Below are 25,837 nucleotides of genomic sequence, written 5' to 3'. Positions count from 1 at the left end.
ACCTTAGCAATACTCCCAAGTAATTATTAGGTAGGCTTTTTCATGTACGGCCTCATTTCATGTACTTTAACAAAAATGTCATTTACTGTGTATTTTAGAAGGAATAATAGTGTTGGTTTGTGGTTTTTTTTGCTGAACAGGCCTCATTGTTTGGCTCCGTACTGACCCTGAGCCATCCCACTGTGCTTCTGCTGCAGCCCAGACCTGGGCAGGTCCCTCCAGCCCTGCCTGCTCCTCTCCTGCGGCAGGAGGGGAACAGTGCTCACCGCTCCACAGCATCGCTGCCTTGCTGCCTGCTGTGCGACGAAGCCTCCCGTGCCTCGCCTGTGGGGTTGCGTGGAGCTGCATTGGCACAGGAAAATTCCCACAAACTTTCTTGAAGTAGATACGCTTCGAGAGTGCCGACTAATCTGGCTAATTGCTGCATGTGCCAAGTCGGGGCTGCGCTCGTGAGAATGGCAAATCTCCCATTTAATTGAAAAGACATAGGAGTCTAAAGGGAGATCATTTTACTAAATGAGGTGACTGGTCTGGGGTCCAACAACTCCTTAGTCTTCCAAAAATTTGCTCTATGTCTTCAGTTCAGTGTGAGCCGTTTCTACACTCACAAAGCATTGCGAAGTGGTCTTACTTGAAATTTCAGCTGCTCCAGAGAGAGGCAGAATTTATGAAGTACAAAGGGGTTTCAGGTTACCATGGTAATAATTTCAAAACAGGGAAGCCTGATTTTGCTATACTTGCTGTCTTGTTGGGAGAGTTTTCCACATGGAAGGATGACAGGGTGAACCTGCTCTACAGCAAAAGGTGTGCTCTGCTTACAATTGTTTTCTGGGGCCCACATACTTCTAAAGATCGTGATATTTGTGTTAACATTAATGGGTTTATTCTAATGTCTGTGCATGGCAATTTATGTGCATAGTACTCCTTTCACATGGACATGCCATTATTGCATCTCGATAAATACAAACATTATCTGGGAAAAAGTTACAAACTGTACACTGGCATGGAAGGAGTAGCTACAGGAGGTACTCTGCCGTGAACTGGAAGACCCCAAGTTCAATCACGCTCTGCTCCTTGTACAGCTGTGCAAAGTCAGCTCTGTATGAATACGCTCATTAAATCCATAACACCTTTCCTTGGGGGACTGTAAAATGCTTGAAAAGCTAGGTGTTTTACTGCCCTCACTGTGCCATCACGGCAACTGAGGCACAGAGAGACAGCCCTGTAATCCTCCCCAAATCACCGGTCAGCAGCAGAACCAGTGGTCCTGATTCTGAGACACCACTGCCAGCCATTAAACGAAACACCTTGTCACGATATTCATCTTAGACTGTTTTTCTCCCCAAATAACATTATTGCAGATAAAATTCAACTTACAGCTGGAATTTCCTATCAACACTTATGATACTGGTAGAAAAGATAATTGAACCATGGACTTCCGGAGGGTGGACTTTGGCCTGTTCAGGATGCTGGTTGAGAGAGTCCCTTGGGAGACAGTCCTGAAGGGCAAAGGGGTCCAGGAAGGCTGGACGATCTTCAAGAAGGAAGTCTGAAAGGCGCAGGAGCAGGCTGTCCCTGTACGCCGTAAGAAGAACGGGGGGGGAAGACGACCGGCCTGGCTGAACGGGGAGCTCTTGCTGGGACTCAGGAAAAAAAAAAGGAGAGTTTACCGCTTGTGGAAGAAGGGGCAGGCGACTCAAGAAGAGTACAGGGATCTCGTTAGGTCGTGCAGAGAAGAAATGAGAAAGGCAAAAGCCCAGCTAGAATGCAATCTGGCCGCTGTCGTTAAAGACAACAAAAAAAGTTTTTACAAATATATTAATGACAAGAAGAGAGCCAAGGAGAATCTCCATCCCTTATTGGATGTGGGGGGAACATTGTCACCGAGGATGAGGAAAAGGCTGAGGTACTCAATGCCACCTTTGCCTCAGTCTTTAACAGGCAGACCAGTTATCCTCAGGGTACTCAGCCCCCTGAGCTGGAAGACAGGGACGGCGAGCAGGATGAACCCCCCATAATCCAAGAGGAAGCAGTCAATGACCTGCTACACCACCTGGACGCTCACAAGTCTATGGGGCCGGATGGGATCCACCCGAGAGTGCTGAGGGAGCTGGCGGAGGAGCTCGCCAAGCCGCTCTCCATCATTTATCAGCAGTCCTGGTTAACGGGGGAGGTCCCGGATGACTGGAGGCTTGCCAATGTGATGCCCATCTACAAGAAGGGCGGGAAGGAGGATCCGGGGAACTACAAGGCCTGTCAGCCTGACCTCGGTGCCGGGGAAGATTATGGAGCGGTTCATCTTGAGGGCGCTCACAAGGCATGAGTGGGACAACCAGGGGATCAGGCCCAGCCAGCTCATGAGAGGCAGGTCCTGCTTGACCAACCTGATCTCCTTCTATGACCAGGTGAGCCGCCTAGTGGATGAGGGAAAGGCTGTGGATTTGGTCTACCTGGACTTCAGCAAGGCCTTTGACACCGTCTCCCACAGCATTCTCCTAGAGAAGCTGGCGGCTCACGGCTTAGCCAGGTGTACTCTGCGCTGGGTCAAAAACTGGCTGGGCGGCCGGGCCCAGAGAGTTGTGGTGAATGGAGTTAAATCCAGTTGGCGGCCGGTCACGAGCGGTGTTCCCCAGGGCTCAGTTTTGGGGCCGGTCTTGTTCAATATCTTTATCAATGATCTGGACGAGGGGATCGGGTGCACTCTCAATAAGTTTGCAGATGACACCAAGTTGGGCGGGAGTGTTGATCTGCTCGAGGGTAGGACGGCTCTGCAGAGGGACCTGGACAGGCTGGATCGATGGGCCGAGGCCAACTGGATGAGGTTCAACAAGGCCAAGTGCCGGGTCCTGCACTTCGGCCACAACAACCCCAAGCAGCGCTACAGGCTTGGGGAAGAGTGGCTGGAAAGCTGCCTGTCGGAAAAGGACCTGGGGGTGTTGGTCGACAGCCGGCTGAACATGAGCCGGCAGTGTGCCCAGGCGGCCAAGAAGGCCAATGGCATCCTGGCCTGTATCAGAAATAGTGTGGCCAGCAGGAGTAGGGAAGTGATCGTGCCCCTGTACTCGGCCCTGGTGAGGCCGCACCTCGAATACTGTGTTCAGTTTTGGGCCCCTCACTACAAGAAGGACATCGAGGTGCTGGAGCGTGTCCAGAGAAGGGCAACGAGGCTGGTGAGGGGTCTGGAGAACAAGTCTTCTGAGGAGCGGCTGAGGGAACTGGGGTTGTTTAGCCTGGAAAAGAGGAGGCTGAGGGGAGACCTCATCACTCTCTACAACTACCTGAAAGGAGGTTGTAGCGAGGTGGGTGTCGGTCTCTTCTCCCAAGTAACCAGCGATAGGACAAGAGGAAATGGCCTCAAGTTGTGCCAGGGGAGGTTTAGATTGGATATAAGGAAAAATTTCTTTACTGAAAGAGTGGTTAAACATTGGAAGAGGCTGCCCAGGGAAGTGGTTGAATCACCATCCCTGGAAGTATTTAAAAGACGTGTAGATGAGGCGCTTAGGGACATGGTTTAGTGGGCATGGTGGTGTTGGGTCGACGGTTGGACTCGATGATCTTAGAGGTCTCTTCCAACCTTAATGATTCTATGATTCTATGAAAAAAACCTGCACCTTTTGGAAAGCAAATTTATTTGTAAGGATGCTTATGATGATGAATAAGAAGTGGTATTCAAAAGGACAGAAAAATAGTCATGTTTACAGATTATGCTGAGATTACTTCATTAACCTAATTCTTCTCTCATCTTCACTATTAATTAAAAATCAGCTGCATGTAAACTGTACGTGATCCAGTTACGTGAGGCCGTGGGCAGGAGCTGCTGAGTCCTAATTCGAGTTTCTAGCACTGGTTCCTTCTGTGGCTTTGAACAAGCACTTAGCAACCGCTGTCCCTTAGCAAGTGATGTGTGGGTTACTTAGAGAATGATGGTTTCCAAAACTCACGTTGTTCTACCAAAAGTAAAGTAGAAACTTTTTCATGCAAAGTGTTTCTAATCCATGCAGTTTCTCGTGTCACCTGGAAATACTGCAAACTGTCATTAGTTAGAGATGGCTTTTAATCCAACAATGTCACCCTTTGTTATGAGCTCTATTAACCACGTGGGCTACTATTTTCAAAAGTGCTTTAGGCTGCAAATAAGCAGCTAGATTTTCAGAAGTGTTGGCTGTCAGCACCACCTGTGGAGCCTCAAGGGAAGCTTGGTAAAGTCATATTTAGATACCCAACCTTTAGTCTTCCCTTTTAGAAAATGGTCCTTGTTGGAGCTGTATTTTCTCCTGACGAACACCTACACATGAGCTACTTGAATGTCACATTCAGTTATTTGGCAGTACACTGTGGAAAATTACTGGCCTTGTACTGTTGAGCCAAATGTAGACCTATCTGTATTTTTACGGGAATTAGTATTCTTTTCTCTGTTTAAAACATTCCTATTACTCATGAGTCAAATCCTGGCCCCATTCGGAGAGTGGTGCATAAATGGGCTGTACGCACAAAGAAGCTTCTGAGGGAGCACTTCCCAAACCCTCTGTGCACCTGCCTTTTCCCAAGGGAACCAGCATTCGCTTCCCACCCCGACATCACCGCTGTGATTACTACCCATATTATCCCAGCCTGACACATGCTATGTCTCCATGTCTTCTGTTTTCACTCATCTTAGCCCCTCACCTCCTGTCTCACAGATGCTCATGTCACTGTTTGGAGAGTGCCATATGTGTTGAGAAAAAGAACAAAATACGTCCTCTGTCGTACAGGAGAAATGACACCGGGTGCAGCATGCCTCTCCTCTGGCCTGAAATCTTTCCCTGCTGCCGCCACAGCTGCAGGTGGAAGTTCAGCCAGCCTTGGGGTCTTGTTACCGTCACAAGAACATGGTTTGCCGTTGTCCTTGCGCAGACCTTTGGTGTCTGCCTCCCCTGGATCAGGAAGGAAACCTCTGTGGTTTGCCCGCTGGTATGTGCTGTGGGTTGTTAAAGCCCGCTGGGCTCCACGTCCATCAGCAGCAGAGCTGTGCACGGCGCTGTTGCCTGGGAAAACACAGTCTAGCTCAGCCATAAGAGCAGAATGACGCTCCTGGGCGGGTGAGAGTGTACCATGGAGTGATGATGGCAGCCCCATGTTGATTGCAGAGGGACATGTAATAGCTGATAAAGTCCGAAATCTTTGGGAACAAAGTTAATGTTTCAGACAGGGTTTGGCAAACGAGGCCTGACAGAATGGTCTCACACATTCCCAGTGCCAGGGAAGCTGGCTGCCCTGTGCCCTGTGGCCCTTGTTTGCCTGTCAGCTCTCTGAGCTGCTGGTGTTGTGGGACTTGCCTTCCTCACTGCCTACTGAGCGCTCTGCCATCATATCACTGTCTTGAGGAAACACGGAGCATCACAGGGAAGCCCTGTATCACAGGACTGAAGTCAGGAAGGTATGCGGAGCATCAGAAGGTCAATATTATTTGGGAATTTCTGATGTAGTCAGTCTGCTCAGAATTGTTCAGGCTTGTTTAAAATGTAGGTTTTCATGTCCTTAATTCATCATGTGATAATTTAAGTGCTCTGTTGATAGTAATTAGATGCAACTATTCTGGAAATCTGCTTCATTATCCCCCCTAGAAAGAAACCTGTGCCTTTTCAGGAACTTCCAGTGACGTTTACTTAGTGCAACTGGCACCGTGACCGCAGTTCAACCCAAAACAATCAAAATAAGGTTGTTTATATCATGGTAGCCTTAACGTACCCTAAAGTGGTGCAAAAGTTGCCCATAGTCCAATTCTTGTTGTGTGCTTTTCTCTTCCTTCAGGTTTCATGTTGTTTAGAGATCTCCGAGGACGGTGCGTAAGTGCATGTCTGGCGATTTCATCTGCTGTGCTTCTCCCGCGCCGCCCGTCCCAGGCTGTGCTGCTTCATGGTGCAGGTGTGCTTCTCCCTACCCGGACGCAGGCGCGTCTGCCGCCCCAGTGCCAGGGAAGCTGGCTGCCCTGCGCCCTGTGGCCTTTGTTTGCCTGTCAGCGTGTACTCCATGTTCCGCCTGACAGCAAGGGCCTCCCGGACCTCAGACAGACGGCGACGTCCTTCTCTAAGGCCTGGTACAAGGTGTGGAAGTCCAGTCTCTCAGGCCGGCTTGGAGTGATCCTGTTACTTAAGGAGGAAGCCACCGGATCGTTGCTCCAGGTGAACACAGTGGGGTGCTAGGCCCTGTTCCAGGGGTCACAGCGTGGAGACCGCCCCGCCTTTGGCAAGGACAACGGCGTTTCCGCCGCTTATCGCCAGTGCGGGCCACGTTGCTCCGCAGGACCGGTATCTGCGGTGTTGTTTGTTGAGGTTCGTCTGTGGCCAGTGAATTACTCATACCATCATTGAACGGAAATAGCTAAGCGGCCCTCGGAGCACGGCCCGGCCGCGCTGGCCCCGGCCCCGACACCCGCCCGCCCACACACGCTCATGCCGGGGCCGGACGGACCCCGCGGGACGCCGCCAGGGGGCGCGGCGCGGCGCGGCGCGGCGCGGCGGGCGGAAGCGACGGGGCGGGCCGGGAGTGACGGCTGCCGGCGGCCATTGACGGGGCGGGGCGCTGCCGCCGCCGCTCCCGCCGCCCCGCCCGCCGCGCCGTCCCCTTTGTCAGCGCTCCGCCGCCGCTCGGCGCTGCCGCGGGCATGCGGGCGGGCCGCGGGCAGGGCGAGCGCCGGGCCTAGAGCGCGGCGGCCGCGCCGCCCCCGCCGCCCATGGCCAGCCCGCCGCGGCCCTAGCGCGACCGCCGCCGCGATGAGGAGGTGAGCGCAGCCGCCCGGCCGGGGCGGTGGCCGCGGCGGGCCGAGCCGAGCCGAGTCGAGTCGACCCGGGCCGGGTGGCGCGGGGCTGCGGGAGGAGCCGCCTTGGGCCGCGGCCCGCCGGCGGCGCCGGTGACCGGCCGAGAGGAGCCGTGGCGGGGGCGCGGGAGCGGGACTGGGGCCCGGCCGGCGGAGCCGGGTCCCCGCGCCGCGGCCGGGGGGCGCCGCCAGCCGGGACGGGCGCTCCGGGCGGGCGTGAGGGGCTCTGCCCGCCGCCCCTCCCGCGGCAGGCCCTGCCCGTGCTCCGCCGGCCCAGCGGCTGCCTCCGCCGCGGTCCCTGCCCGGGGGGGGGGGGGGGCGCGGAGGGGGGAGCGTCGTAAAATGCAGGAGGGAAAATTCCTGTAGGCTAGTGGACGGATTCGGCCCCCGACACCGGAAAGATTTAACTAATAAGCGACTTTTCTCGCGAAAAGAAAAGCTGGAGGTGCCGCATTCCTCAGCACCCGGGCTTTCACTTCATCGCGCACACGGAGTTGTATCTTAGCTGCAGGAAGAGACACAAAGGATTTCAGTTCCCTGTGACTGTCGCAAAATACGCGCACAGTGGTTAAGTACATTGCTGTGTTCTCCGGTAAACAAGGCTGCCGTGCCTGCAGAGAGGGGCAGTGATTTGGGTCTCTCTCTCTTTTTTTTTTTTTTTTTCCCCAAAACTACATGAACTTACCCAAATTGGAGGTGCAGAGCTGTGCTACATCAGAACGAGCTCTTTCAGTGTGACTGTGCTGGCATTACTGATGTCAATATGCTGAAGTCCATGGTTTGATAGGAAAAAGAAAGTTACAGGCCAAAGTCCCTTGTGCATATTAATCTGTTAAAGGCACTTCTTCCACTGCCAAACATGATGGTGTTTTGCACAGGGAGCCAGCAGGGGTCTAAATCGGTTGGCTTATTTACGGTCATGCAGCTTTGAATTTCGGGAGGAGACAAAGGGGATGGCAGGGCTGAACTCCTGTCAAGACTTTTGCTGGTGATGGAGGATGGGTCGGTAGAAGCATGCAGTCACTTCAGCCTGCTCAGATCTGCATGTTAACCTTGAGGCTTTTAAAACCACATGCTGGTCTGTGAAATCTGGGGCATGAATATAGTATGGGAAGCTGCCTGGGCAGTCTTTCCAACTCTGTTAGTCTATAAAAATGTGTTAAAATAACTTGTTTCCAGCAGTACTTTTACAGTAAACTGAGACTAAACCACTTTATTTTCCCAAAATTGAGAGAGAAACTAATCTTCAGCAGGTTTTGAAAGAGTAGGGGTTTATGTAGGTGTGCTGGAGGGACTAATTAATCAAAACAGTGGTGTTACTGGTGGCATCATGAGGTGGAGATGTTCAGATCCTGGACTGAGCTGCAGAACTGGCACTTTTGTATAAAAACGCTTTTTAGAAATGATGCATTGAGCTTTTGGAAGATAACAGATTCTTTTCCCAAACCTCACGTGTTTTTATGGTATGCGTTGAAGCTCATCTGTCATGGATCTCAGCCTTTCATTTAAGAAAACTCCTATGGTTGTAGCAGTTTGCTGTGGGCAATGACAGGTCTATTTTTAAATATTCAGTTTTCTTTTGTTTCCTGTAATAGGATCTTTACTAAGATCCTTATACTTCATCTTCAGAGAAACGGTGGTGACCTGGAATGCAGCACACACTTTGTAAATACTCTTCAAGTTCTGTCCTTGAAGGTCTAGTACTGTTTGAAGAGTACTGGGTTGCCTTGAAATTGAAATTGGCGAAAGCTGAAATCCTGGATGTGGAAAGCTCTCAAGTGCATCTCTGGTTCCTTTGATGACTGTAACTTTTTTTTGAGATCTATTTTAGGGGAACAAAAAGTTCTTGTATGCACTGTGCTCTCCCTTGGAGGTGTTAAGTGTGTGCAATGTTTTGAGAGGTTTGCCTTCCATCTCAGTATTTTGTTTGCTGGGATAAGACCTGCATTCCTCTGCTTCGTTTCGGGGGGTGGGGGTGCTGCTCCTTGCCCAATAGCACAGGACTTGAGAGTAGTTACTGATTGTAAATCTCTGCTTATTTGTCTTCTCATGCTGTAATGACAGGTGTGTTTCATTTTGTCTGCTTCTGTCTCCATTTCAGGACAAACTTTAAGGTCTGTCGCTGTGACTTAGATCACCCCTCAACCATTTCAGTTTATAAATAATCAGCTTTTACAGGCCTAAATCGTAGTTAGGTCAAAACTATAGAAGGTGAGGCAGTTATTTAAATGAAACAGCCTGAGGGAAGAAAACTGTGTTATATATTTTCAGTTTTAAGTCTTATAACACGTTTCAAAGTTGCAAGCTGAGAAAGGCAAATCCTACTGGCCTGGTACTGATGATGTTGCCAGAGACGTCGTCGACAGTCTCTGCATTAGTTCCACTGCAGAGTAACTGTTGCTAACTTGTTTTCTCATGACTTATTTTTATATGTACATTTGGAAACTGGAAATATTTTGGTTGCGTAGCTGTTGAGGTTGTTACTTAATGTTTATGCTCTCTGTAGAGAATACTATGGCTGCATTAGTTACTTAACAAAAGTATTTGTGAAGACTTGAATGGTGCATGCAGAAGTTCCGCCTCACCCTCCATGGACTTAACTCATAAAGTAACTTTGGCCGTATTATGTTCTTGGAGCTTGCAATTTAACACATTTTGAGACATGAGAATTTTTTTTTTTATGCCTTAGTAGCTGGATATTTGATATTCTGATGATTGTTTACACTCTTCTATATTAACATATATTAAGTTGGTTGCATTTTTTCTGCTGAGGTGACGTCCTAAAACTCACTTCTACCACCATTTAGAAAGATTCTTCTGCAGGAGAATGTGAATGTGTTGAGGAGCAGAGGTGAAAGGGGAGGGCTAAATATAGCCATTTCCTGCAAAACTTACCTGTTTTTGAGGCTAGCTCTCCAAATGAAATTTATGCCTTCCCAAGCCTTCAGAGGGGGTTTCTTTTCCTGTTTTACTCTTCACAGATAATGTTGTAGTTGTCTGCAGCCTGACTGTGGTCAGTAAGTCCCAGTGCAGGTGTCAGGGAAAACAAAGGGATTGGTGGCCAGGGCCTGGGGACACAAGAAGGCATGTGGCAGTGTAACCTGCCATGCTATCATTTGCCTGTCTTCAGTCTGTGTCCAGCAGGGAAGGAATGGAGACTTGCATCATCTTGCCAAAACTGCCAGACACAGCAACAGCAGAGGCATCAAATAGCTTATTTGGGAGGGATGCAAATGAGTCTGGGAGAGGGATAAAAATCGTTTAGAGAAACTCTCTCTCTCTCTCTCCCCCCTCCTCCCCCCCCCCCCCCCCGCTCTGTCCTTGCATTGCTGTTTCACAAGCTGCATGCTTCTTGGGAAGGGAGAAAGCAGTGGGCTCTTTAGCGGTGAAGAAGCTCTTGGGGTAGGAAGAGAACATAGGCGGAGGAAAGAACACCAGTGGGGTGTTGTGGGTGGGTTGTGTTTGTGGTTTTTGGTTTTTTTTCTTTTTTTTTTTTTTTTTGGCCAGCTGGTACTCTGAAGTCATGTTTAAATTTAATGAAAGCCTGATGCTAAAATAGGATCTAGGGACAGCCGTTGTAAAATAATTAGGCACCCTTTTAGCCCCCTCGTCCCTGCCAAAAAAAAAAAAAGCTGCTTGAATTCACTTGCATTCATACATATTTGAACTCTCAAATGGGCATCTCAATATCTGCTCTTGTATCTTTTATCTCTTCTACTGTGTGTAAACAGGTTAAAAACTTAGCCCACTCACCTGTGCAGCTATATAGAGCTACAGAAGATTACAGTGGTGGTGTTGAATGCAGTAGATTTCCGAGTGATAATTGTCTCTTCCAGCCTCTCTGTGTATGAGAATTCATGGAGATCCATTGGGATGAATGGCAGGTTGGCCTTGATTGAAGGTATGCACTTGTATTAGGGGATAGTTTATTTGCTTTGAGACCTGAGGGTAGTCAAGGCCGTTTAAGAGCATGTTAGTTACAAAGGAACAAAAGTCCAATACTGTCTAAAAATGCACCTTTTAAATCCTGCTGTAGACAAGTTCAGCAACTACACGTTGAAGACATAAGTCATTGACATCTTTTACATATCTGTAAAATAAGGAATGATAGTATTTCTTAGCAGTGTTGGAAAGCTGACTTCATGTAAGTTTACAAAGTGTTTTGGGATCACAAATTTAGAAAATGCTATTGACTATGAAATGTATGGAATTCTATGGAAATGCTTTCAAGAAATTCCTTTTTTCTTCAGTATGTTTGCAGCCAAAACACAGTTTTAGACTAATGCTTTCGAAAGCATAAAAGTGTAGTCAAAGAGCAATAAGTAGTTGTAATGAAATACACAATTTGTTATATTGGACCGTGAGTATGCACGTGATCCAGTTTCAGCTCATGGGTAATCCCTTCCTTAACACGTGGTCTTTTGCAAATACGTGTATACAGCTTAGTGTTCACAGGTTCTTATTTCAAAGTGATTTGCATTTGTAAGTCTCACTGGTACTCAGTACATGCTCTCAAAAATTTTACTCTCATAACAAGATCTACAGTGAACTAACTATGATTATAAAGTAGCACTGAATCTAGCCTTTGATGTTAATTCCGTGGGATGCTAACCGTTTTCTAGAAGGAACATCAAGAGTGTGCCAATATTCCTAGTGAAATAAGTACATTAGTACTTCTTTATGTGAAAGAAAGTAGTAATGTATTTTAGAAATGCGATGGTGTTCTTTGCTAGCAGTTCAGACGCTGACTTTCCCCTGGAAGGCCAGAACTGACCTTATGATTCATCTGCTGGTGAATAGTCAACATCAGGTGCTGCATCATGGTCTTTGCCAGTTATTATACGATCCCATCTTTAAACAGGGTTCTTTTGATCTGCTCTTTCATTTCATGCTGAATTCATCCTGGCTGTCGGTGCTCTACCTTGTTTGCTGAACCAGTACTGGCCGTGAATATTGCTCTGTGGCATGGTGGCTATGCCTGGCAGGCCAGGCAGTGTGTTGGATCCCAGGGCCTGCTGGACGGAGGATTTTGCCTGGTTCTGGTTTTGCATTCTTTGTGCCTGCAAATTAGTGTGCCACCAGCTCTTAAACACCTCTAAAGCCCCCAAGATCAACGTCCCTCATCTCAAGTGATTGTGCTCTGTTCTGTTTAAGTACAAAGGCAGCATAAGTCTCTAAGCAATTAGGATAACTCATTGTCCTTCAGATCAGCAGTTTCCTTATGCTCAGGATCTGTCCTTTTAGTTTTACATGGGGTTGGCTCAGTCTTGTTCTACAAAGCTTTGTGAGATGGTGTAGATGCAGCGTGTCTAAATAAACTGACTCTTTTGGTGAGGAGAGAAGTGTTTGAAAGGAAATATTATAGAGGTCTTAAAGTCACAATTGAAATGCGAGTAAATGAGAAGTGATGATTTTACATTATTTCTTATGATGCAAGAAATAGGGAATACCATGTGTAGTCAATAGTCAGCAGTTTTAAAATAAAAAAAAAATGTAGTTTTTGCTGGTGTCTGTTTAAGTTATAGAATGATTGCAGTGGGACAGTCAAGAGTTGTTTGGTGTTTTTTGTTTTTTTTTTTTTAAGAAAAGAATTGGATATGTTTGTAGGTCTGTGGGTGGACCATTAAATGCAGTGGTCCAGATGGAGTTTTGGGCTTGGGAATTTACCTCTGACTAGGAAGCATGGGGTCGGGGGGCAGAGGAGGGTGAAAGAATGACCTTTGTATGCTATGCCCTTATGCTTCTTCCTAAGCATCTGCTACTAGCCTCTTCTGGAGGCAGCAGATTATCGTTAAGTGTACATTTTGTTGTTCTTCTGTTTCTCCTGTTGACCTGAAAAGGCAGCTAAATAGTTGCTCATCCCCAGAAGTCATTTTTGTCAGTGCATCTCCCCATTTTGAAACACTCCTGGCAGTGTCAAACCATGTTACTGTAGTGCTTCTGAAAATATGCATATGGAAGTGTCTATAGCTTGTTGTAAATTAACTCAAGTCTGTTTTAGGAAAAGGAAGACTACGGCTTGATTAGGAAAAGCTTAATACAGAAGACCTCCAGTTTGGTGATTATCCAAGGCAGACTTTGGACTCTTCATTTACCTTGTCTGAAATGAACAAAGATGGAGGTAGGAGATGGTGGAGGGCAACACCAATGGCTATTATCTAGGCCTTTTTACAGAAGAGGAGATGATGCTGCAACTCTTAACCTTCTGTCCTAAGTACCTGGAACATTCCTTCTCAGCATGCTGAAGCCACAGATCATCCTCAGTTGAATGAAAACTGGTAGGAGGACCTCTCCTTGTCTTACAGATTAGTTGTAACTAGTTGTGCTCACTGGAGGTCAGGCATTTCTTGTTCTGACTACAGACCTTACCTCTCTGCTAATAAGCTGCCGAAGAGAGGCCAACAAACACCTCTTCTAATTGCAGGTCTGCTGTTTGTCTGGCAAGTATCCTGTAACAGTAGGAGCAGGTTGGCAGCTTTTCGACAGCCGCCTTTGGCTGGGCGGATAGCTTGGAGGCTAGAAGTGGCTTCCTTTTGAAGTCCTACAAGCTGCTGATCTCTGCTTTCATGAGTCGGTGTGCCTCAGCAGGCCCCTCCAACCTTCCTCTCTGAATGGCCTGGGGTTCCTGGCTGAGCAGTTTTAGGCAGTTGGTGCTGTGGTTGCGCAAGCCTTTTCGCTGGCTACTAATGCCAGGGAAGTAAGTAGTTATGCTTGTCCCTCTCCATGTGCTGTTCTTTCTCCTGTTCTGGCATCTCTGTGGCCACGTGGTGAACTGGATAAGGCATTAATTTGGTTAAAACTTAGTCTGTCTTTGCCAGATTAGTTCTAACCTGGATTAATTCCTGGTTTGTTTTTTCATGCTGGTGCTAAGGAGGGGTCTCTGAGGGTATGAGTGGCTGGGCAGATGCAGAGGACTGCGTGTGCTACCTCAGCGTGTTTGAAAACCATTGCCTTGAGTGCGTCATGGGTGTGTTAAGTTTGCTGGCTGTGACCAAGGCTGTTCGCAGAGTGCCTTGGCCCAGTTTGCTGGTGCCAGAGTACATGTGGTGCGGTCCACTCCCCTGGAAGAGTTCCTGCAGGTTTCTTTGCTGCCTGCTTGCTCTTGGCCCCAGTTATACTGGGGCGTGCTCGAACACACATTTTTGGAAGTCTGCATGCCACAGCTTTTGTGCCACGGCTCTAACACCTGCTTGTACTGCCTTCTTGTAAGGATTGTGACTAGTGTGGCGGCCAGCCTGTCCTCTGTGAGACGCTGCGCATGATGGCAGATCTGCCAGTGTTGCTCATCCCTGTAGGGGTGGATAATTTCCTACAATGTTGGTTAGTATTGAATTGGAGGTAGAAGAGAAGAGATCTAAATCTCCCTAGGAACAAATGTAAAATTAAACAAAATGCGTGTTTGTATTAGTCAGCCTAAAACAGACTGTGCTATTTAGGGCTCTCCAGTGCAATAAAGTTGTCTCTTGTGTTTGTGTGGGTGGACTGCAACAATTAAGTCATTTTAAGGCTGAATCTTAAAAGAGAAAATGAAATGAAAAGATAATGGTTTGGTTTAAGAGAATAAATTAATTGTATCGTGTTACGTTAGAGGAAAGGTAGATAGTACCTTGCAGGTTGTTTATTATTGGTAAAAATCATGTCCATGTTACAAGTTGAAACTCTTGACTTCATAAGGAGTAATACTTTTGTGGTGGTTTTTTTTTTGTCCGTTAATTTACACTCTTTACTGATGCTCGAGTGTAACTGCCTGTTGAAGCTGCAGTTCTGTGTAGCAGCCTGCTAAAACATTGATTTTGATTGCATGGGCTGGACAAATCCCAGGCTGTAGGATGATTTGGCAATGGATTTTATGTGGCAGTCAATCTTGTAGTATTATGTGTGCGACTCCTGATTTTCTATTGTCAGAATGAAAAGATATACGACTTGTAGTGCACTAGTCTGAGTATTAAATTAGCTAATTCATGTCTACTTAGGAGTGGAATTAAAATAAGTTGTGCATTTTAAAAAAAGCTATTTTCAATTTGACTTTTAAATACTGGCTCAAGTTAAATGATAATAAAAAGTATTTTAGATGTGCTCTTAGCTCATGAAAAAAGTGCTGATGCTTGTGAATTAAAAAAAAAAACCCAAAACCGGGGGTGTGTGCTTTTGGTGATTATGATTACAGTAGAAAAATAAAATAAATATTTGGAAAACTTAGGCTGGAATTCTTTTCTGGACATTCATTCTTACTTGCTGGGCGTTGATCTAAGTAATTTTTACTCCACTTGACCTGTATTTTGGACTGAATTGTAAAACCTGTGTGCATCCTGAGTCTATGATGATATGATAATGATAAAAAGATGCTTGTATGGCAATTTTCACTCTGCCCGCTTTTCATCTCAAGGGTAGCTAGGTGTAAATGTGGTGTGGAACCATCTCTGCTTATCTTGATTCAGGAGTTGTCTTCACTGAAGAGGTAGCATAGGGTCTTACTTTGGTGTAGTTCTTCCTCTCTCTCAGGCAGAATCCTTTTGCTGCAGTTGAGAAGCCCTTTCCATCCAGACTAGCTAACCAAACACAAGTCTAAGAGCAGAGGTATGTCTTTACTTTGTGGTTATGATGAAGGTTAAATCATTTGAGTATTGGCTATCCTCCAACATCTTTGCATAATTTGAACCCTTCTCTGTCCAGAAAGAAACATGCAAGTTATTTCAAGTCACTGGGATAGAAGAAAAAGCTCCACCTAAAAGATTGCGAAGAAGCCTGGGATATGTTGCCCCTACCTGCAAATTCCCGCATCATGCACGTGCAGCACCAGTAAAGGCGCAGCTTGCAGTATGGCTGGTGGCTTCCTATTTTTCAAATGTGTCATAACTTGGTCTTTCCTCCATGTCTGTTCTCATGCATCCTGCCCCTTGGTTTTTGTTGTCGGGACTGTGCACTTCTTAAAAATTCTTGAACAACTCCTTGGCTTTGCTTTTGCTATCTCTCTTAACATCACATTAGTTGATTGTCAATTAGGCCTTTACAAATGTGCCAGAAATGCCACGTAGACACTTTTGTGTGTGTTTGTGGACCCGGCATGTTTGCATCAGCCTTCAGTAGAGAATAATCTAAATGAGTAACATGTTCCAACTTGCCTAAACAATAGGGTTTTTTTCTGTCTTTGTGTAGGCATTTTACACATTTGTAAGACTCACGTCCATATCTCTGAAGCAAACTTGTGCATAATTGTTCTGCAAAACGTGTTCTAAAATCCGAAGCTGTTTAGACCCTTCCCTCCATACATGTTCTTTACGACACAAATAATGTTTTGAAGAATGAGTGCATCAATATGACTGTTCCTAAATTATGGAAATAAAAACCTAAGCACCATAAAATATTGTTTGAAAGAAATATGGTATTTCCATGGCTTATGCAAGAGTGGCATTTTTTTAATGAGTGGAAAAGTCTTTGACTTCATCTTTTTAGTTGGGATTTGATCCTGGATGTTGGTTAGACATTCAAATAAGACATTTATTGGACTCTAATGTACAGGATTTTGTGGGAACTTTATCTTGTTTCTCCATTAGGAAGGCCAAAATGACATGCAGTTATGAGCCAGAAGACCAAACTCTCTTTTAGAAGCTGTTGGTTTTCTTATGCAGTTACTGGAGTCTCTGGTGAGAAATTGGTGTTTCTGAGTCTGCAATGCAGTTTTATGCCTTCTTTAACAAAGGGTCTGCTAGGAGTAAAACTTGCTTTATTCCCAGTCTGGGGATTTGTAAAACTTTGACGTGTAGACCAATTATAATTATGTTGGTTTAGTTCCCGAAGTGGATGCTCTTTATTCTAAAAGAGGCCCTACTGCATGCAAACAAGAGTATTGTTAGCATTTGAATGGTTTTGGCTTAGCTTTAAAATAAATATCTACTGCATATAGAGCTCTGGAGAGTAGACTAAAGCAAATGGAAAAGGTGAATTAACTTGAAGTTGTTCTGCAAGGCTGGGTTAATAGAGCCACAGCACATCAACACAGTGGCAGATGAAGACAAAAGAAAATGATTTTGAGAGCTTGTTTATATTTTGAGGCTATTCAGAAGTGAAGTAGATGCAATTCAGAGGCTACTGTTCCTCTGCACAGAGTCCTCTTGTCGTCGTTCCTACCCTGCAGCATCAGTCCTTGTATGGCCTAAGCAAGTTTCCTGCGAGTGCCCACGCTATTCCCGCAAGGAGTAGTGAGAAACATTTGTTGCTGTTTTCTGATGTAGGGAAGCCTTTAACTTGCAGCTTTTGAAAGACTGCGAAGTTTGTCTCGTGGTACTTGATGGTTCTTTTGAGACCTGGTTGAAGAAATCAACAGGTTCCCTCTTTGAAGAGGGAGATTTACAGTTTTTTCTGGCTGTGATGGAAAACCTGGAAAGAGAAGCAAGTGCGCTTCTTCAGGCATGTGTGTGCCACAAGATGACAGAAAGCAAAACAAATTGGCAAACCCCCCTTTTTCTGGGGAGGGAAGGAGCCTAACTCATAGCTTTCGACTGCCTTCTGATAGGAATGCTGGGGTTCGATAGTTCAGGGTGAGTGGAGAAGGCTCTTTTTTTTTTCTTGATGCTGCCTAGTTGAGAGTACCACATGGTCCTTTCCCTAAGGAGTATTCTCTGGATGGACTTCTTTGTAGGATTATGTGATTGTGGGACTTCACAGCAGTTGGGGAAATTGGAGGACTTTGTGGAGAATCTGGGAGAGCAAAGGAGCCTCCTTCAACAAGCTTTGGAGGAGATCTGACGGAATATTAGCCGAAGAAGACCACAGAATTTGGGTGTAGGTAACTGTCTGTAGAAGTGAGACTGGAACCAGCCTGGAACTTGGAGAACCAATGCGACCTGCTTTGTGTAGGGTCTTCAGCTTGGAATTCCAATGCCTGTGAACTGGAAGTGGCCCTGACACTGGGGTCACAAGGCTTACAGGGTGAAGAACCCATGTGCTGGGAGTGAAGGTCTCCTCTTCTGTCAGGCCACTTAAAGGAGAGTTCTGGAGAAACAAGATGGAGTTTGGCTCTCTTTACAGATACAGGTAACTTGTGGGGGTAGAGGTGAAAGAGGAGCACTCAGGCAGGCTTCATGGGACTCTTATGTGTCTCTGTGAGAAGGGTTAATGGCAAAAGGCCAGGCATGTAGCTGAGTATCCATAACAAAATAAGTTATTGCTTATCAGTTGTTAATTGGTGCTGTTCAGCTCTGTGCGTACACTTAGTGTTTTGTGAATATGGGTAAAAGAGTTGCTGAAAACATTTCATCGACATTTCAGGTGGTGTGTCTTGGTGTTTATCCTGCAGTTTCTGTGTCCTAGTTGATGCACTAACTGGTACGCTGTAGTACCATGGCACCATGATAAGGTTCTTGCTGGCAAGTCAGAAGAAATGTGATGGCATCGAATTGCGTGTTTGACTTGGGATTGTCTTACCTGAACAGTTCGTAGTAGCACAGGGTGAGGACTGTGGTTTTTAACAGCTTTTTGTCAGTGGGAGGTGCGAGGGAACTGCTCCTTACCGTGTGAAGGCTGGAGGCCTTGCAGTCTCCCTTGTGTGGATTGCACTGGCAATGACCCTCTGCAGGTTGAACTTCAAGGCCCCTCAAAGGACTAGGGCTTGGTGAGCATCTGCTAAATTCTTGCATGGCAGTTAAGGGTGCATAGGAAAGGTTTCTTTCTAAAATGCTGACCAATGTGAATATGAAGAAAAAAAACAAACCCGCAAACAGAAGTGAACGATTAGGTGTAAAATGAAATCTCTGAGGGTTTTGTGTGCCAATAGTGTGAAAGAATATGAAATGTATTTTTCTTTCCCTCAAAGTTCTGAAATATTCTTCCAAAAATGTTAAGGCTTTTTTGACATGATCGATCTTGTTTCAGTCCCACAGGTGTGTTTGGTTGTATGTGAAGTGAGGGATTCTTCTGAAAATGAACATGTTGCAGTTGTAAAAGTTGGTGCATAAACATGTACTGAAAATGTGCCTGCTTATCCTTAGCTCTTGAAGGCGCTTTGAGTACAGTTCTTGCAGTTTCTCTGTAGCTCATCTTTTGGAGTTACAGCTTTCCTGTAACAAGTACATAAATAACAGTTCATTTTTTAGTTTAATGTTTGTCTTAGCTTTATATTGATGGTTGGCTTGTCCTTTGTGTTGTGCTCCAGGTGGCTCTGCACAGAGATGTGGAAGTGCCTTAGGGTTGCTTGTGTGCGCTCTGCTGGCACTGCTAAACATCCCAGGAGGATGAAGAATGTCCCAGGTTCAGTTCGTAATGGCATATTAATTAAAAAAGGAATGTTGGACAAGCCAAAAATGTTTGATTTAACACTCTCAATTTACATATCACAATTGTATGAAAAAGATGTCTGTTAAATGTGTTAGTTGACAACTTGATGCAGCTTATAGTTTTTACCCAGATTGTTCATAGAATCATTAAGGTTGGAAAAGACCTCTGAGATCGTTGAGTCCAACCGTCGACCCAACACCCCCATGCCCACTAAACCATGTCCCTAAGCGCCTCATCTACACGTCTTTTAAATACCTCCAGGGATGGGGACTCCACCACTTCCCTGGGCAGCCTCTTCCAATGTTTAACCACTCTTTCAGTAAAGAAATTTTTCCTCATGTCCAATCTAAACCTCCCCTGGTGCAACTTGAGGCCATGTTCTTAGGATTATAGCCAATACGCAATCATCTTGGTTCTAACAACTGGGGAAAAAAAAAGTATGCTTAACATGTTATCTTCTTTTTGGGTAATAATTATTGGTCAAGAAGGCTGCAGTAGCTACTGTGTCAAGAAGCAAACGAACACCAAAGGAAAGAAATTAGGCTTGTGTGGCTAACCATGAGTTAAGCTTAGTATTAAAGTTGGTTTTCTCACGTAATAAGAAAAAAGTACAGTGGGTTTTCTGACATAGTATTTGATCAGTTTCTTGAGACACAAAGGAAAGACTTAAGTATCTAAATGTTAAAAGGAGATTCTGTTGATTCTCTGATCTTGAAAAACTACTTTCCTTACAAAACAAACAAACAAACCTGCAAAAACATGTCTTCTCTGTTGCAAGTAATTTAAAATGCTTAAATAAAATAAATTAACATAGTAAAGATTTTTCCATGTAAAACATGCAAAAAAAAAATTAGCATTTGATTTTACTCTGAATTGAGTTTAAAAACTAGAAAGCTAAAACTTAGACCTCTGTGGAAGAATTTGAGGAAATAATGAGATTTTAATCCCTGAGCTGACCTGCCCCTGAAGTGATACTGAGGCTGAGGTCCTGAAGAAATAGACTTCACCTTTGCTGTTGTGCATTTTAAAGTATAAAAGTTAAAATTAACCTAAATTGTTGAACTGTTTTGGGTTTAATTTAATTTGTATTTTTGTTTGCTTGTTGTTTTTCATAAAAGAACACAGCAAATGGTAAATAAAGCTTATTAAATGCTCGCCCCAGCTGCATAATGAAGATGATTTAAAGGTGATTAAACACTCCCTCCCAATCTTAGACATTTCAGACATTCCTAAAAAGTTCTTTAAATCTTTCACTTCAAGATGGTACGCAGGCTGATGGGCCCTTGCTGCCGAAAGGGATCGCAGCGGGCAGGTACAGCAGCAGGCCGACTGCGCTGGTGCTGGTCCTGCTGCCTGGCTGGGCAGGTGGCACCTCTGCCTGCGCTCTGCTGGTCGGGTGGATTCAGAGCTGGGAAGTCAGCTGTGACTTCCGAAAGCAGAAAAGCATGTTTCCATCTATCTGTGAACTGAGAAACAGGGGGATATTATCCTCCCCACACACCCCCAGATCACCCAGACAAGATCAACTGGCTGGTTTTGGTTAATTTAGTTCAGTAACTGCAGGTATGGTGTCTTTTGTCTAATAAACGGGCTTTAATAGCAAAATGTTTTGACAATTTTTCTTGCATAATTAGCACAGTCAAGCTGTTGTAAGCCTGTTTTCCAATTAAAAGTAAACTTTTGAAATATTTTATTTTGATTATTCACTCTCTTACAAATAGATGTATTGCTTTCTATTACAGTAAAACGTGAACTATAAAAACTAGGAACCTGGGTTCCTGGATATTGAAGTAGAGGCATAGAGCTGCTTTGGTTAAGGCTTGGTTAATGAAATATGCCCAATGCGCTGTAAAACAGACCTTCCTAAACAGCTGTGACTTATGCTGCCCTTCCATGTGAACTGCTGTTTGTGTCCCCATCCTTCCCGTGCTGTATGCTTCCCTCACAGCATGCTTGCTCTGTTTCTCTCTTGCTCGCTATTACTCCACGCACTTTTTGCATCTCTTTTGCCTAATTCTTGGTTGGGGTAAGCAAAGATTTGCAGCAGTAACTTTGGGGGCTGTCCCTCCCCATTACTGGAAGTCAGCACAGCATGCTCTCAATAACAGTCAAAAGTCATCTTCTTCCCTTCCATCCCCTGTTATTCTTAACAAGACTGCCTTTTTCCCTGGGAAACAATCTTTAAAGTCCGTATTTAGTTTGTCCAAAACAAATGAACATATTGTTAAGACTATAATTAACCTTTCTTTAGAAAACAACAAAAAATAAGTGCAAAATCAGATGTAAAATTGGTTAAGTTGTGACTGAACTTGGTAATTTAAATCACCTTGATCAACCTGGAAATATTTAAATACGTACCAAAACCTGAAATGAATATTCTACCTGTGAAAATGTAAAATGCTGTTTAGAAAATCTCAGAAAACCAAGTAAAATTCTACATGGTGTGGGTTTGTTTTTTTTTTAACCTTGAATTTTGCTTAGCTTTTCTTTGAATCATTATTCTCACACAATTACTCAGCAGGGTTTATTTTGCATTTCTCTAGCTATTTTTTTCCTGGTAGTAGTCCAAAGAAACTTCCATCCTGTGCATCCATCCCGAGTACAGAATTCCCTGTTCAAGTGAAGTGGCTATAGCAAAAGGGGGAGTGTGGCTGTATTCAGGGGTGTTGGATATTTATTCTGTGGATTTATCCAAGGTGAGCTGAGAAGTGTTGGGGATATGAAGTGCTTTGAAATAAAGTCACTGTCATTTTATGCATTTCTAAGAATAAGATTTTGAATTTGAGGGAGGAGACAGGAAGAAGGGGATGAAGATGGAGTGAAGTCTTAAAGCAGTGTGGAAGGTCCAAAGAAACCTTTACCTTTCTATAAGAAAATTTCTCTAACGCCATTGTGGCATAACACAGCCCCTAGAGCTGTTGTGCAGAGAACTGGAGCAGTCTGGGAAGGATGGAAATAGTCTATATAGTGCTAAAATAATTCTGTGCAGTGTTACTTGCCTGAAGCAGTTTGTGCAGACTGGCTGGATTTTCAGGTGGCCAGGGATTGTTTTCTCCTGGGGAGTAGTGCAGACCTGCAAAGATCCCTAGCTCGTACAGCCCTCCCCAGAATTGCTAGTTTGGCAACTCTGCCCCTAGGAAGTTTACCACAAAATTATTTTGAAGCTGTTTGATTTCTTTGCAGTCCTGCTTGTGGGAGCCTCAGTGTTTTTTGGACTTCATACCATGGCTCAGTCTGCCTGCACTGAGCTGGCATTGCTGCTGGTGCGTTGCTGCTGGTGCCTGTGTCATGGTGTGATGGCAGTGCAGGCTTTTGCACAGGCAATGACAGAGCTGTTCAAACATCTCTTACCCTTTCCTCCCCAGCTGGTGACAGGTGAGCTAAGGCTGTGTTGATATGGTCAAATAACAGACCACCGAGCAGAGCCTTTGCTCAGAATTTATGTTGCCAGCAGTTTGTAGAGAACTGCCTTATGCTCTCTGGCTTGCATGTGGTGCTAATATGAGATTGTCTATCTCTGGTCGTACAGAGGTATAACAGTCCCAGGATTTTAAAGAAAGAAAACAAACTGATGAGTGCAGCAGTGAGATGTATAGTTTAATCGCTGCTTGAGGAGAACTGGAAGGTTATGTACAGTTGCAGGTCCAGAAATACATGGCCCTCTAAACAGCTGCAGGTAAGAAGTAATCTCTTGCAAGGGCTGTTATTTAAAGATCTGTTGTTAGTAGTTATGTTTCTTGCAGCAGTGTTTTTATGTCTGTGGATCGGTGTTAACGTGTGTCCAGCAACACTTGTCTTCACCAAAACCCAGATGCTGTGTTGTTGAACATTTAGTGTCATTGCTGAAGATCACAGCTGACGGGCACCCTGGCTGCACCCTTCAGAACCTGATAGGAAAAAAGGGAACAAAAAAGTTGTTGATCCCAGCTAGAAAAAAGTAGTTTGAGATCATGCACTGCATTCAGTTATCAACACTGTTTTCAACACAAATCCAAAACGTAGCCCTATACTAGCTGAAGAAAATTAACTCTATCCCAGCCAAAACCAGCACAGCTACTTTAAAAAAAAAAAAAAAGTGTGAGGGTGGAAGAGGCAGTCAGTCACCTCTCTCTTCTTAGCCTTCTGCTGCTGAGTGAGATCGACCCCAGGCTCCATGTTCCTGTCAGCTACACAGCTGAAGGAGGAAATATTTCGGGCACTGTTCATTATTGCCTCCCTTAACTTCTTTGACATTAGCCGAAGTTCAGTCTAATCCTTTTGTAAGCAAAGTGACAATGTTTGAAAATTATCTGCTGTGTAGTATATGTGAAGTTCTAGTGCGGAAGATAGCTGGAAGAGAAGGTGGCCAAAAGGAGACTGCATGGACTAGAAGGCAGATGGGAAGGTGAAGGATAGGGGAGGTTCCAGAAAATGAAGTGAAAATGATCACTTTGAAGGACTTGGAGTGAGTGAAAATGATCATGGTGTTCGTAAGGGAACAGAAAAAGAGGAGAAATCAAAGTGCTTTTCTTAATTAAATGATTTATGCCATGTAACTTTCGTAGATAGCTAAATTTCAGTTTAATGCATTGTCATGAACTAGGTATTAAGAAAATGCCACATTGCTCCTTTAATTCAGGAAAATTCTAGGCAGAGAGAAGATTTTGTTTGATTGTATAAATGGCTTTTCATGAAAAACAAACCTGACCAACAAACAACTTCATGCAGTAGTGGTTCACTGGTTTGTTAGTTTCAAAGTCTGCTAGCCCCGGTCTTGATTATCTTTGTTCTGGGAATCCATGAGGAATATTAGATGATCTTTTCTGAAAATTGCGAGCAGGACAAGAGTGAAGTCCCTTCCCTCAGACAACAGTAAGACAGTTCAAGCCCAAAGCTCTAGTACAAACGAGTGCGGTCTTATCCATGTCCACAGTGAATGTTACACAAACAAAAGGCAAATGACTGTTGCACAAATCGGTAGGGATGACTTTTATTTTTACTAGCTCAAATTGTGCAGTAAGTTCATATTATTCAGTCAATTCTGGGAGTTTTGGAGATGTTTTAGTAATTTCTATGTTTATCTAATCTGCTTGTTCGCCGGTGCTTAGCTTTATTTGGAGTGCCAGGCTGCTTGCAATGTGGATTGGAGACCTGCAGTGGCAGGGGGCATTGGGTGATGGCACAGTCCTGCTGTTAGCAGAGTTGGGTGTGCGGGGAAGCTATTGCGACGTCAGTGCTTCTGAGTACTATTGCTTTTAGTTAATCCTTCTTTTAAAAAAAGGAAATAGCTAAGAAGTTAGTAGATGCCTTGGGAATAGGCAACAGCTGGGTATAAAGCAAAAATCTGCTAAAACGGTAGTAATTTCTGAAGTGTTGCGTAGAGGTTTTTTTTGTTTGTATTCAGTAGCAAATTACCATTTGAGCGTATGCTGTTGTTGCTTCCCCGAAGTTGGCTGAAGTTGGCATGAGATGTCTATTTGAAGCTGATCGTCATTGCTATGAGACTTTGTTAAAACGGTTGTACAATGTAGTGGTTGGCACTCTGTCCTTCCACTTGCAACACAATGGATTCTGTTCAACAGGAACTATTTTAATTGGTTTCCACTCTGTTATGTTAAAACTCTGCTGCTAGATGTAGAAACCTGTGACATATGTTTTGTTTGTTCCTGAAAACATACACTTTATTCTGCTTTGGTCATTCAAATTCATTTTATGTGATTGTCAGCTGAAAAAAAAAAAAAAATACTGCATTTGGCAGCACTTCAGCAGCAAGGAAGCTTCCTGCGGCCCAGGACTATAAACTGTATAATTTGTCTGGGGGGGGCTGTGCGTTACAGAAATGAAAATTCCTTCTCTGACAGCATTCATTGCTTAGCACGCAGCAGCGTGGCTGTCGGAAACAGCTGGCACTGTGGAGAGGGATGCGAGGCAGCACTGGCTCAACGCACCCACTGCTGCAAGGATGGAGGATGGGTTTCGCAGCTGGTCCGCAGTGGCAGGCAGCACTGCACTCCAGGAGCCCTGGGCTCGGGTGGTGGGTGCTGCCAGTGAGCAGCGGGTGGAAAACATATCTGCCACTATTGCCTGGCTCCGCTTTCCCGGAGCGCCCAGTTATGCTGAATGCGTGCCCGTGGTGGGGAGCTGTGTGTTGGGCTAAAAGCCAGGTCTTCGTCAAGTTTAGGTGTGCCGTCTGTTGCGAGGAGAAGGCAGGCAAACAAGTGGGAGAGTATTTCTTTGGTGGTAAGCCTTAAGTTCGTAATTCTCTTCAGTGTGATAGCTGGTTAGAAAATAACCAGTAGTCATGACTTCTGTTAATTAACTACTAAGAGTTAAATAAATGTTGTTGGAAAAACTAGTGTGTGTTTATTTGGCATGTCTTTCTCCAGAAAAGGCTGGTGCTAGTTGGTACACGCTTGATTTCTGTGCATGTCTACAGCGTGGTTTTATGTTTTTTCTCTGTATTGATTTTCATGATTCATTGAACATGATCTAAGCAAAAAGCATACTTAAATGACACTGGAGACAGCTGTCTGTTAAAGTGGGACATTTATGTATGCTGAAATGGCGCCAGGTTTTTTTCCATTACTTTATCAAGTAACACACACCAGTAATATTTCTTTGTTTAATTTCCTTTTCTAGGTCACTGGTATGTCACCTTTCTTTTGTTTAAAGAGCTATGGTAAATTCTTACTCTAAACTTTCATATCAGTTTTGTTCCTGTTATTTTTCTGATAATCCTTTTTGAGGTTATTTTGAAGTGGAAAGAGCTTTACATTGTGTTTGGGAAGT

The 25,837-nt window shown here is 44.9% G+C and overlaps 1 protein-coding gene across 3 annotated transcripts in view; it reads left to right on the top strand.

Annotated features, from left to right (window-relative positions):
• The first annotated feature begins 6,698 nt into the window (after positions 1-6,698).
• Positions 6,699-25,837, top strand: part of ACVR1 (activin A receptor type 1) — a 69,770-nt gene continuing 50,631 nt past the window's right edge. Inside the window, exons 1-2 of one of the 3 annotated variants that reach the window (XM_076343240.1) lie at positions 6,699-6,760; positions 12,798-12,917. Coding sequence is in view for 1 of the 3 variants with exons in the window: in XM_076343237.1 (XP_076199352.1) it covers positions 6,753-6,760 (8 nt within the window). In the remaining 2 variants the exon portion in view is untranslated. Of the gene's footprint in view, positions 6,761-12,797; positions 12,918-12,944; positions 13,075-25,837 lie in introns of those variants that run through there. The other 2 variants (XM_076343237.1, XM_076343241.1) reach the window with 2 other exon arrangements.

The sequence above is a fragment of the Aptenodytes patagonicus genome, chromosome 6, assembly GCF_965638725.1.
Source record: "Aptenodytes patagonicus chromosome 6, bAptPat1.pri.cur, whole genome shotgun sequence".
Lineage (NCBI taxonomy): Eukaryota > Metazoa > Chordata > Aves > Sphenisciformes > Spheniscidae > Aptenodytes > Aptenodytes patagonicus.
Note: the sequence above shows the minus strand (reverse complement) of the source record. Positions and strands in the feature narration are given on the sequence as shown.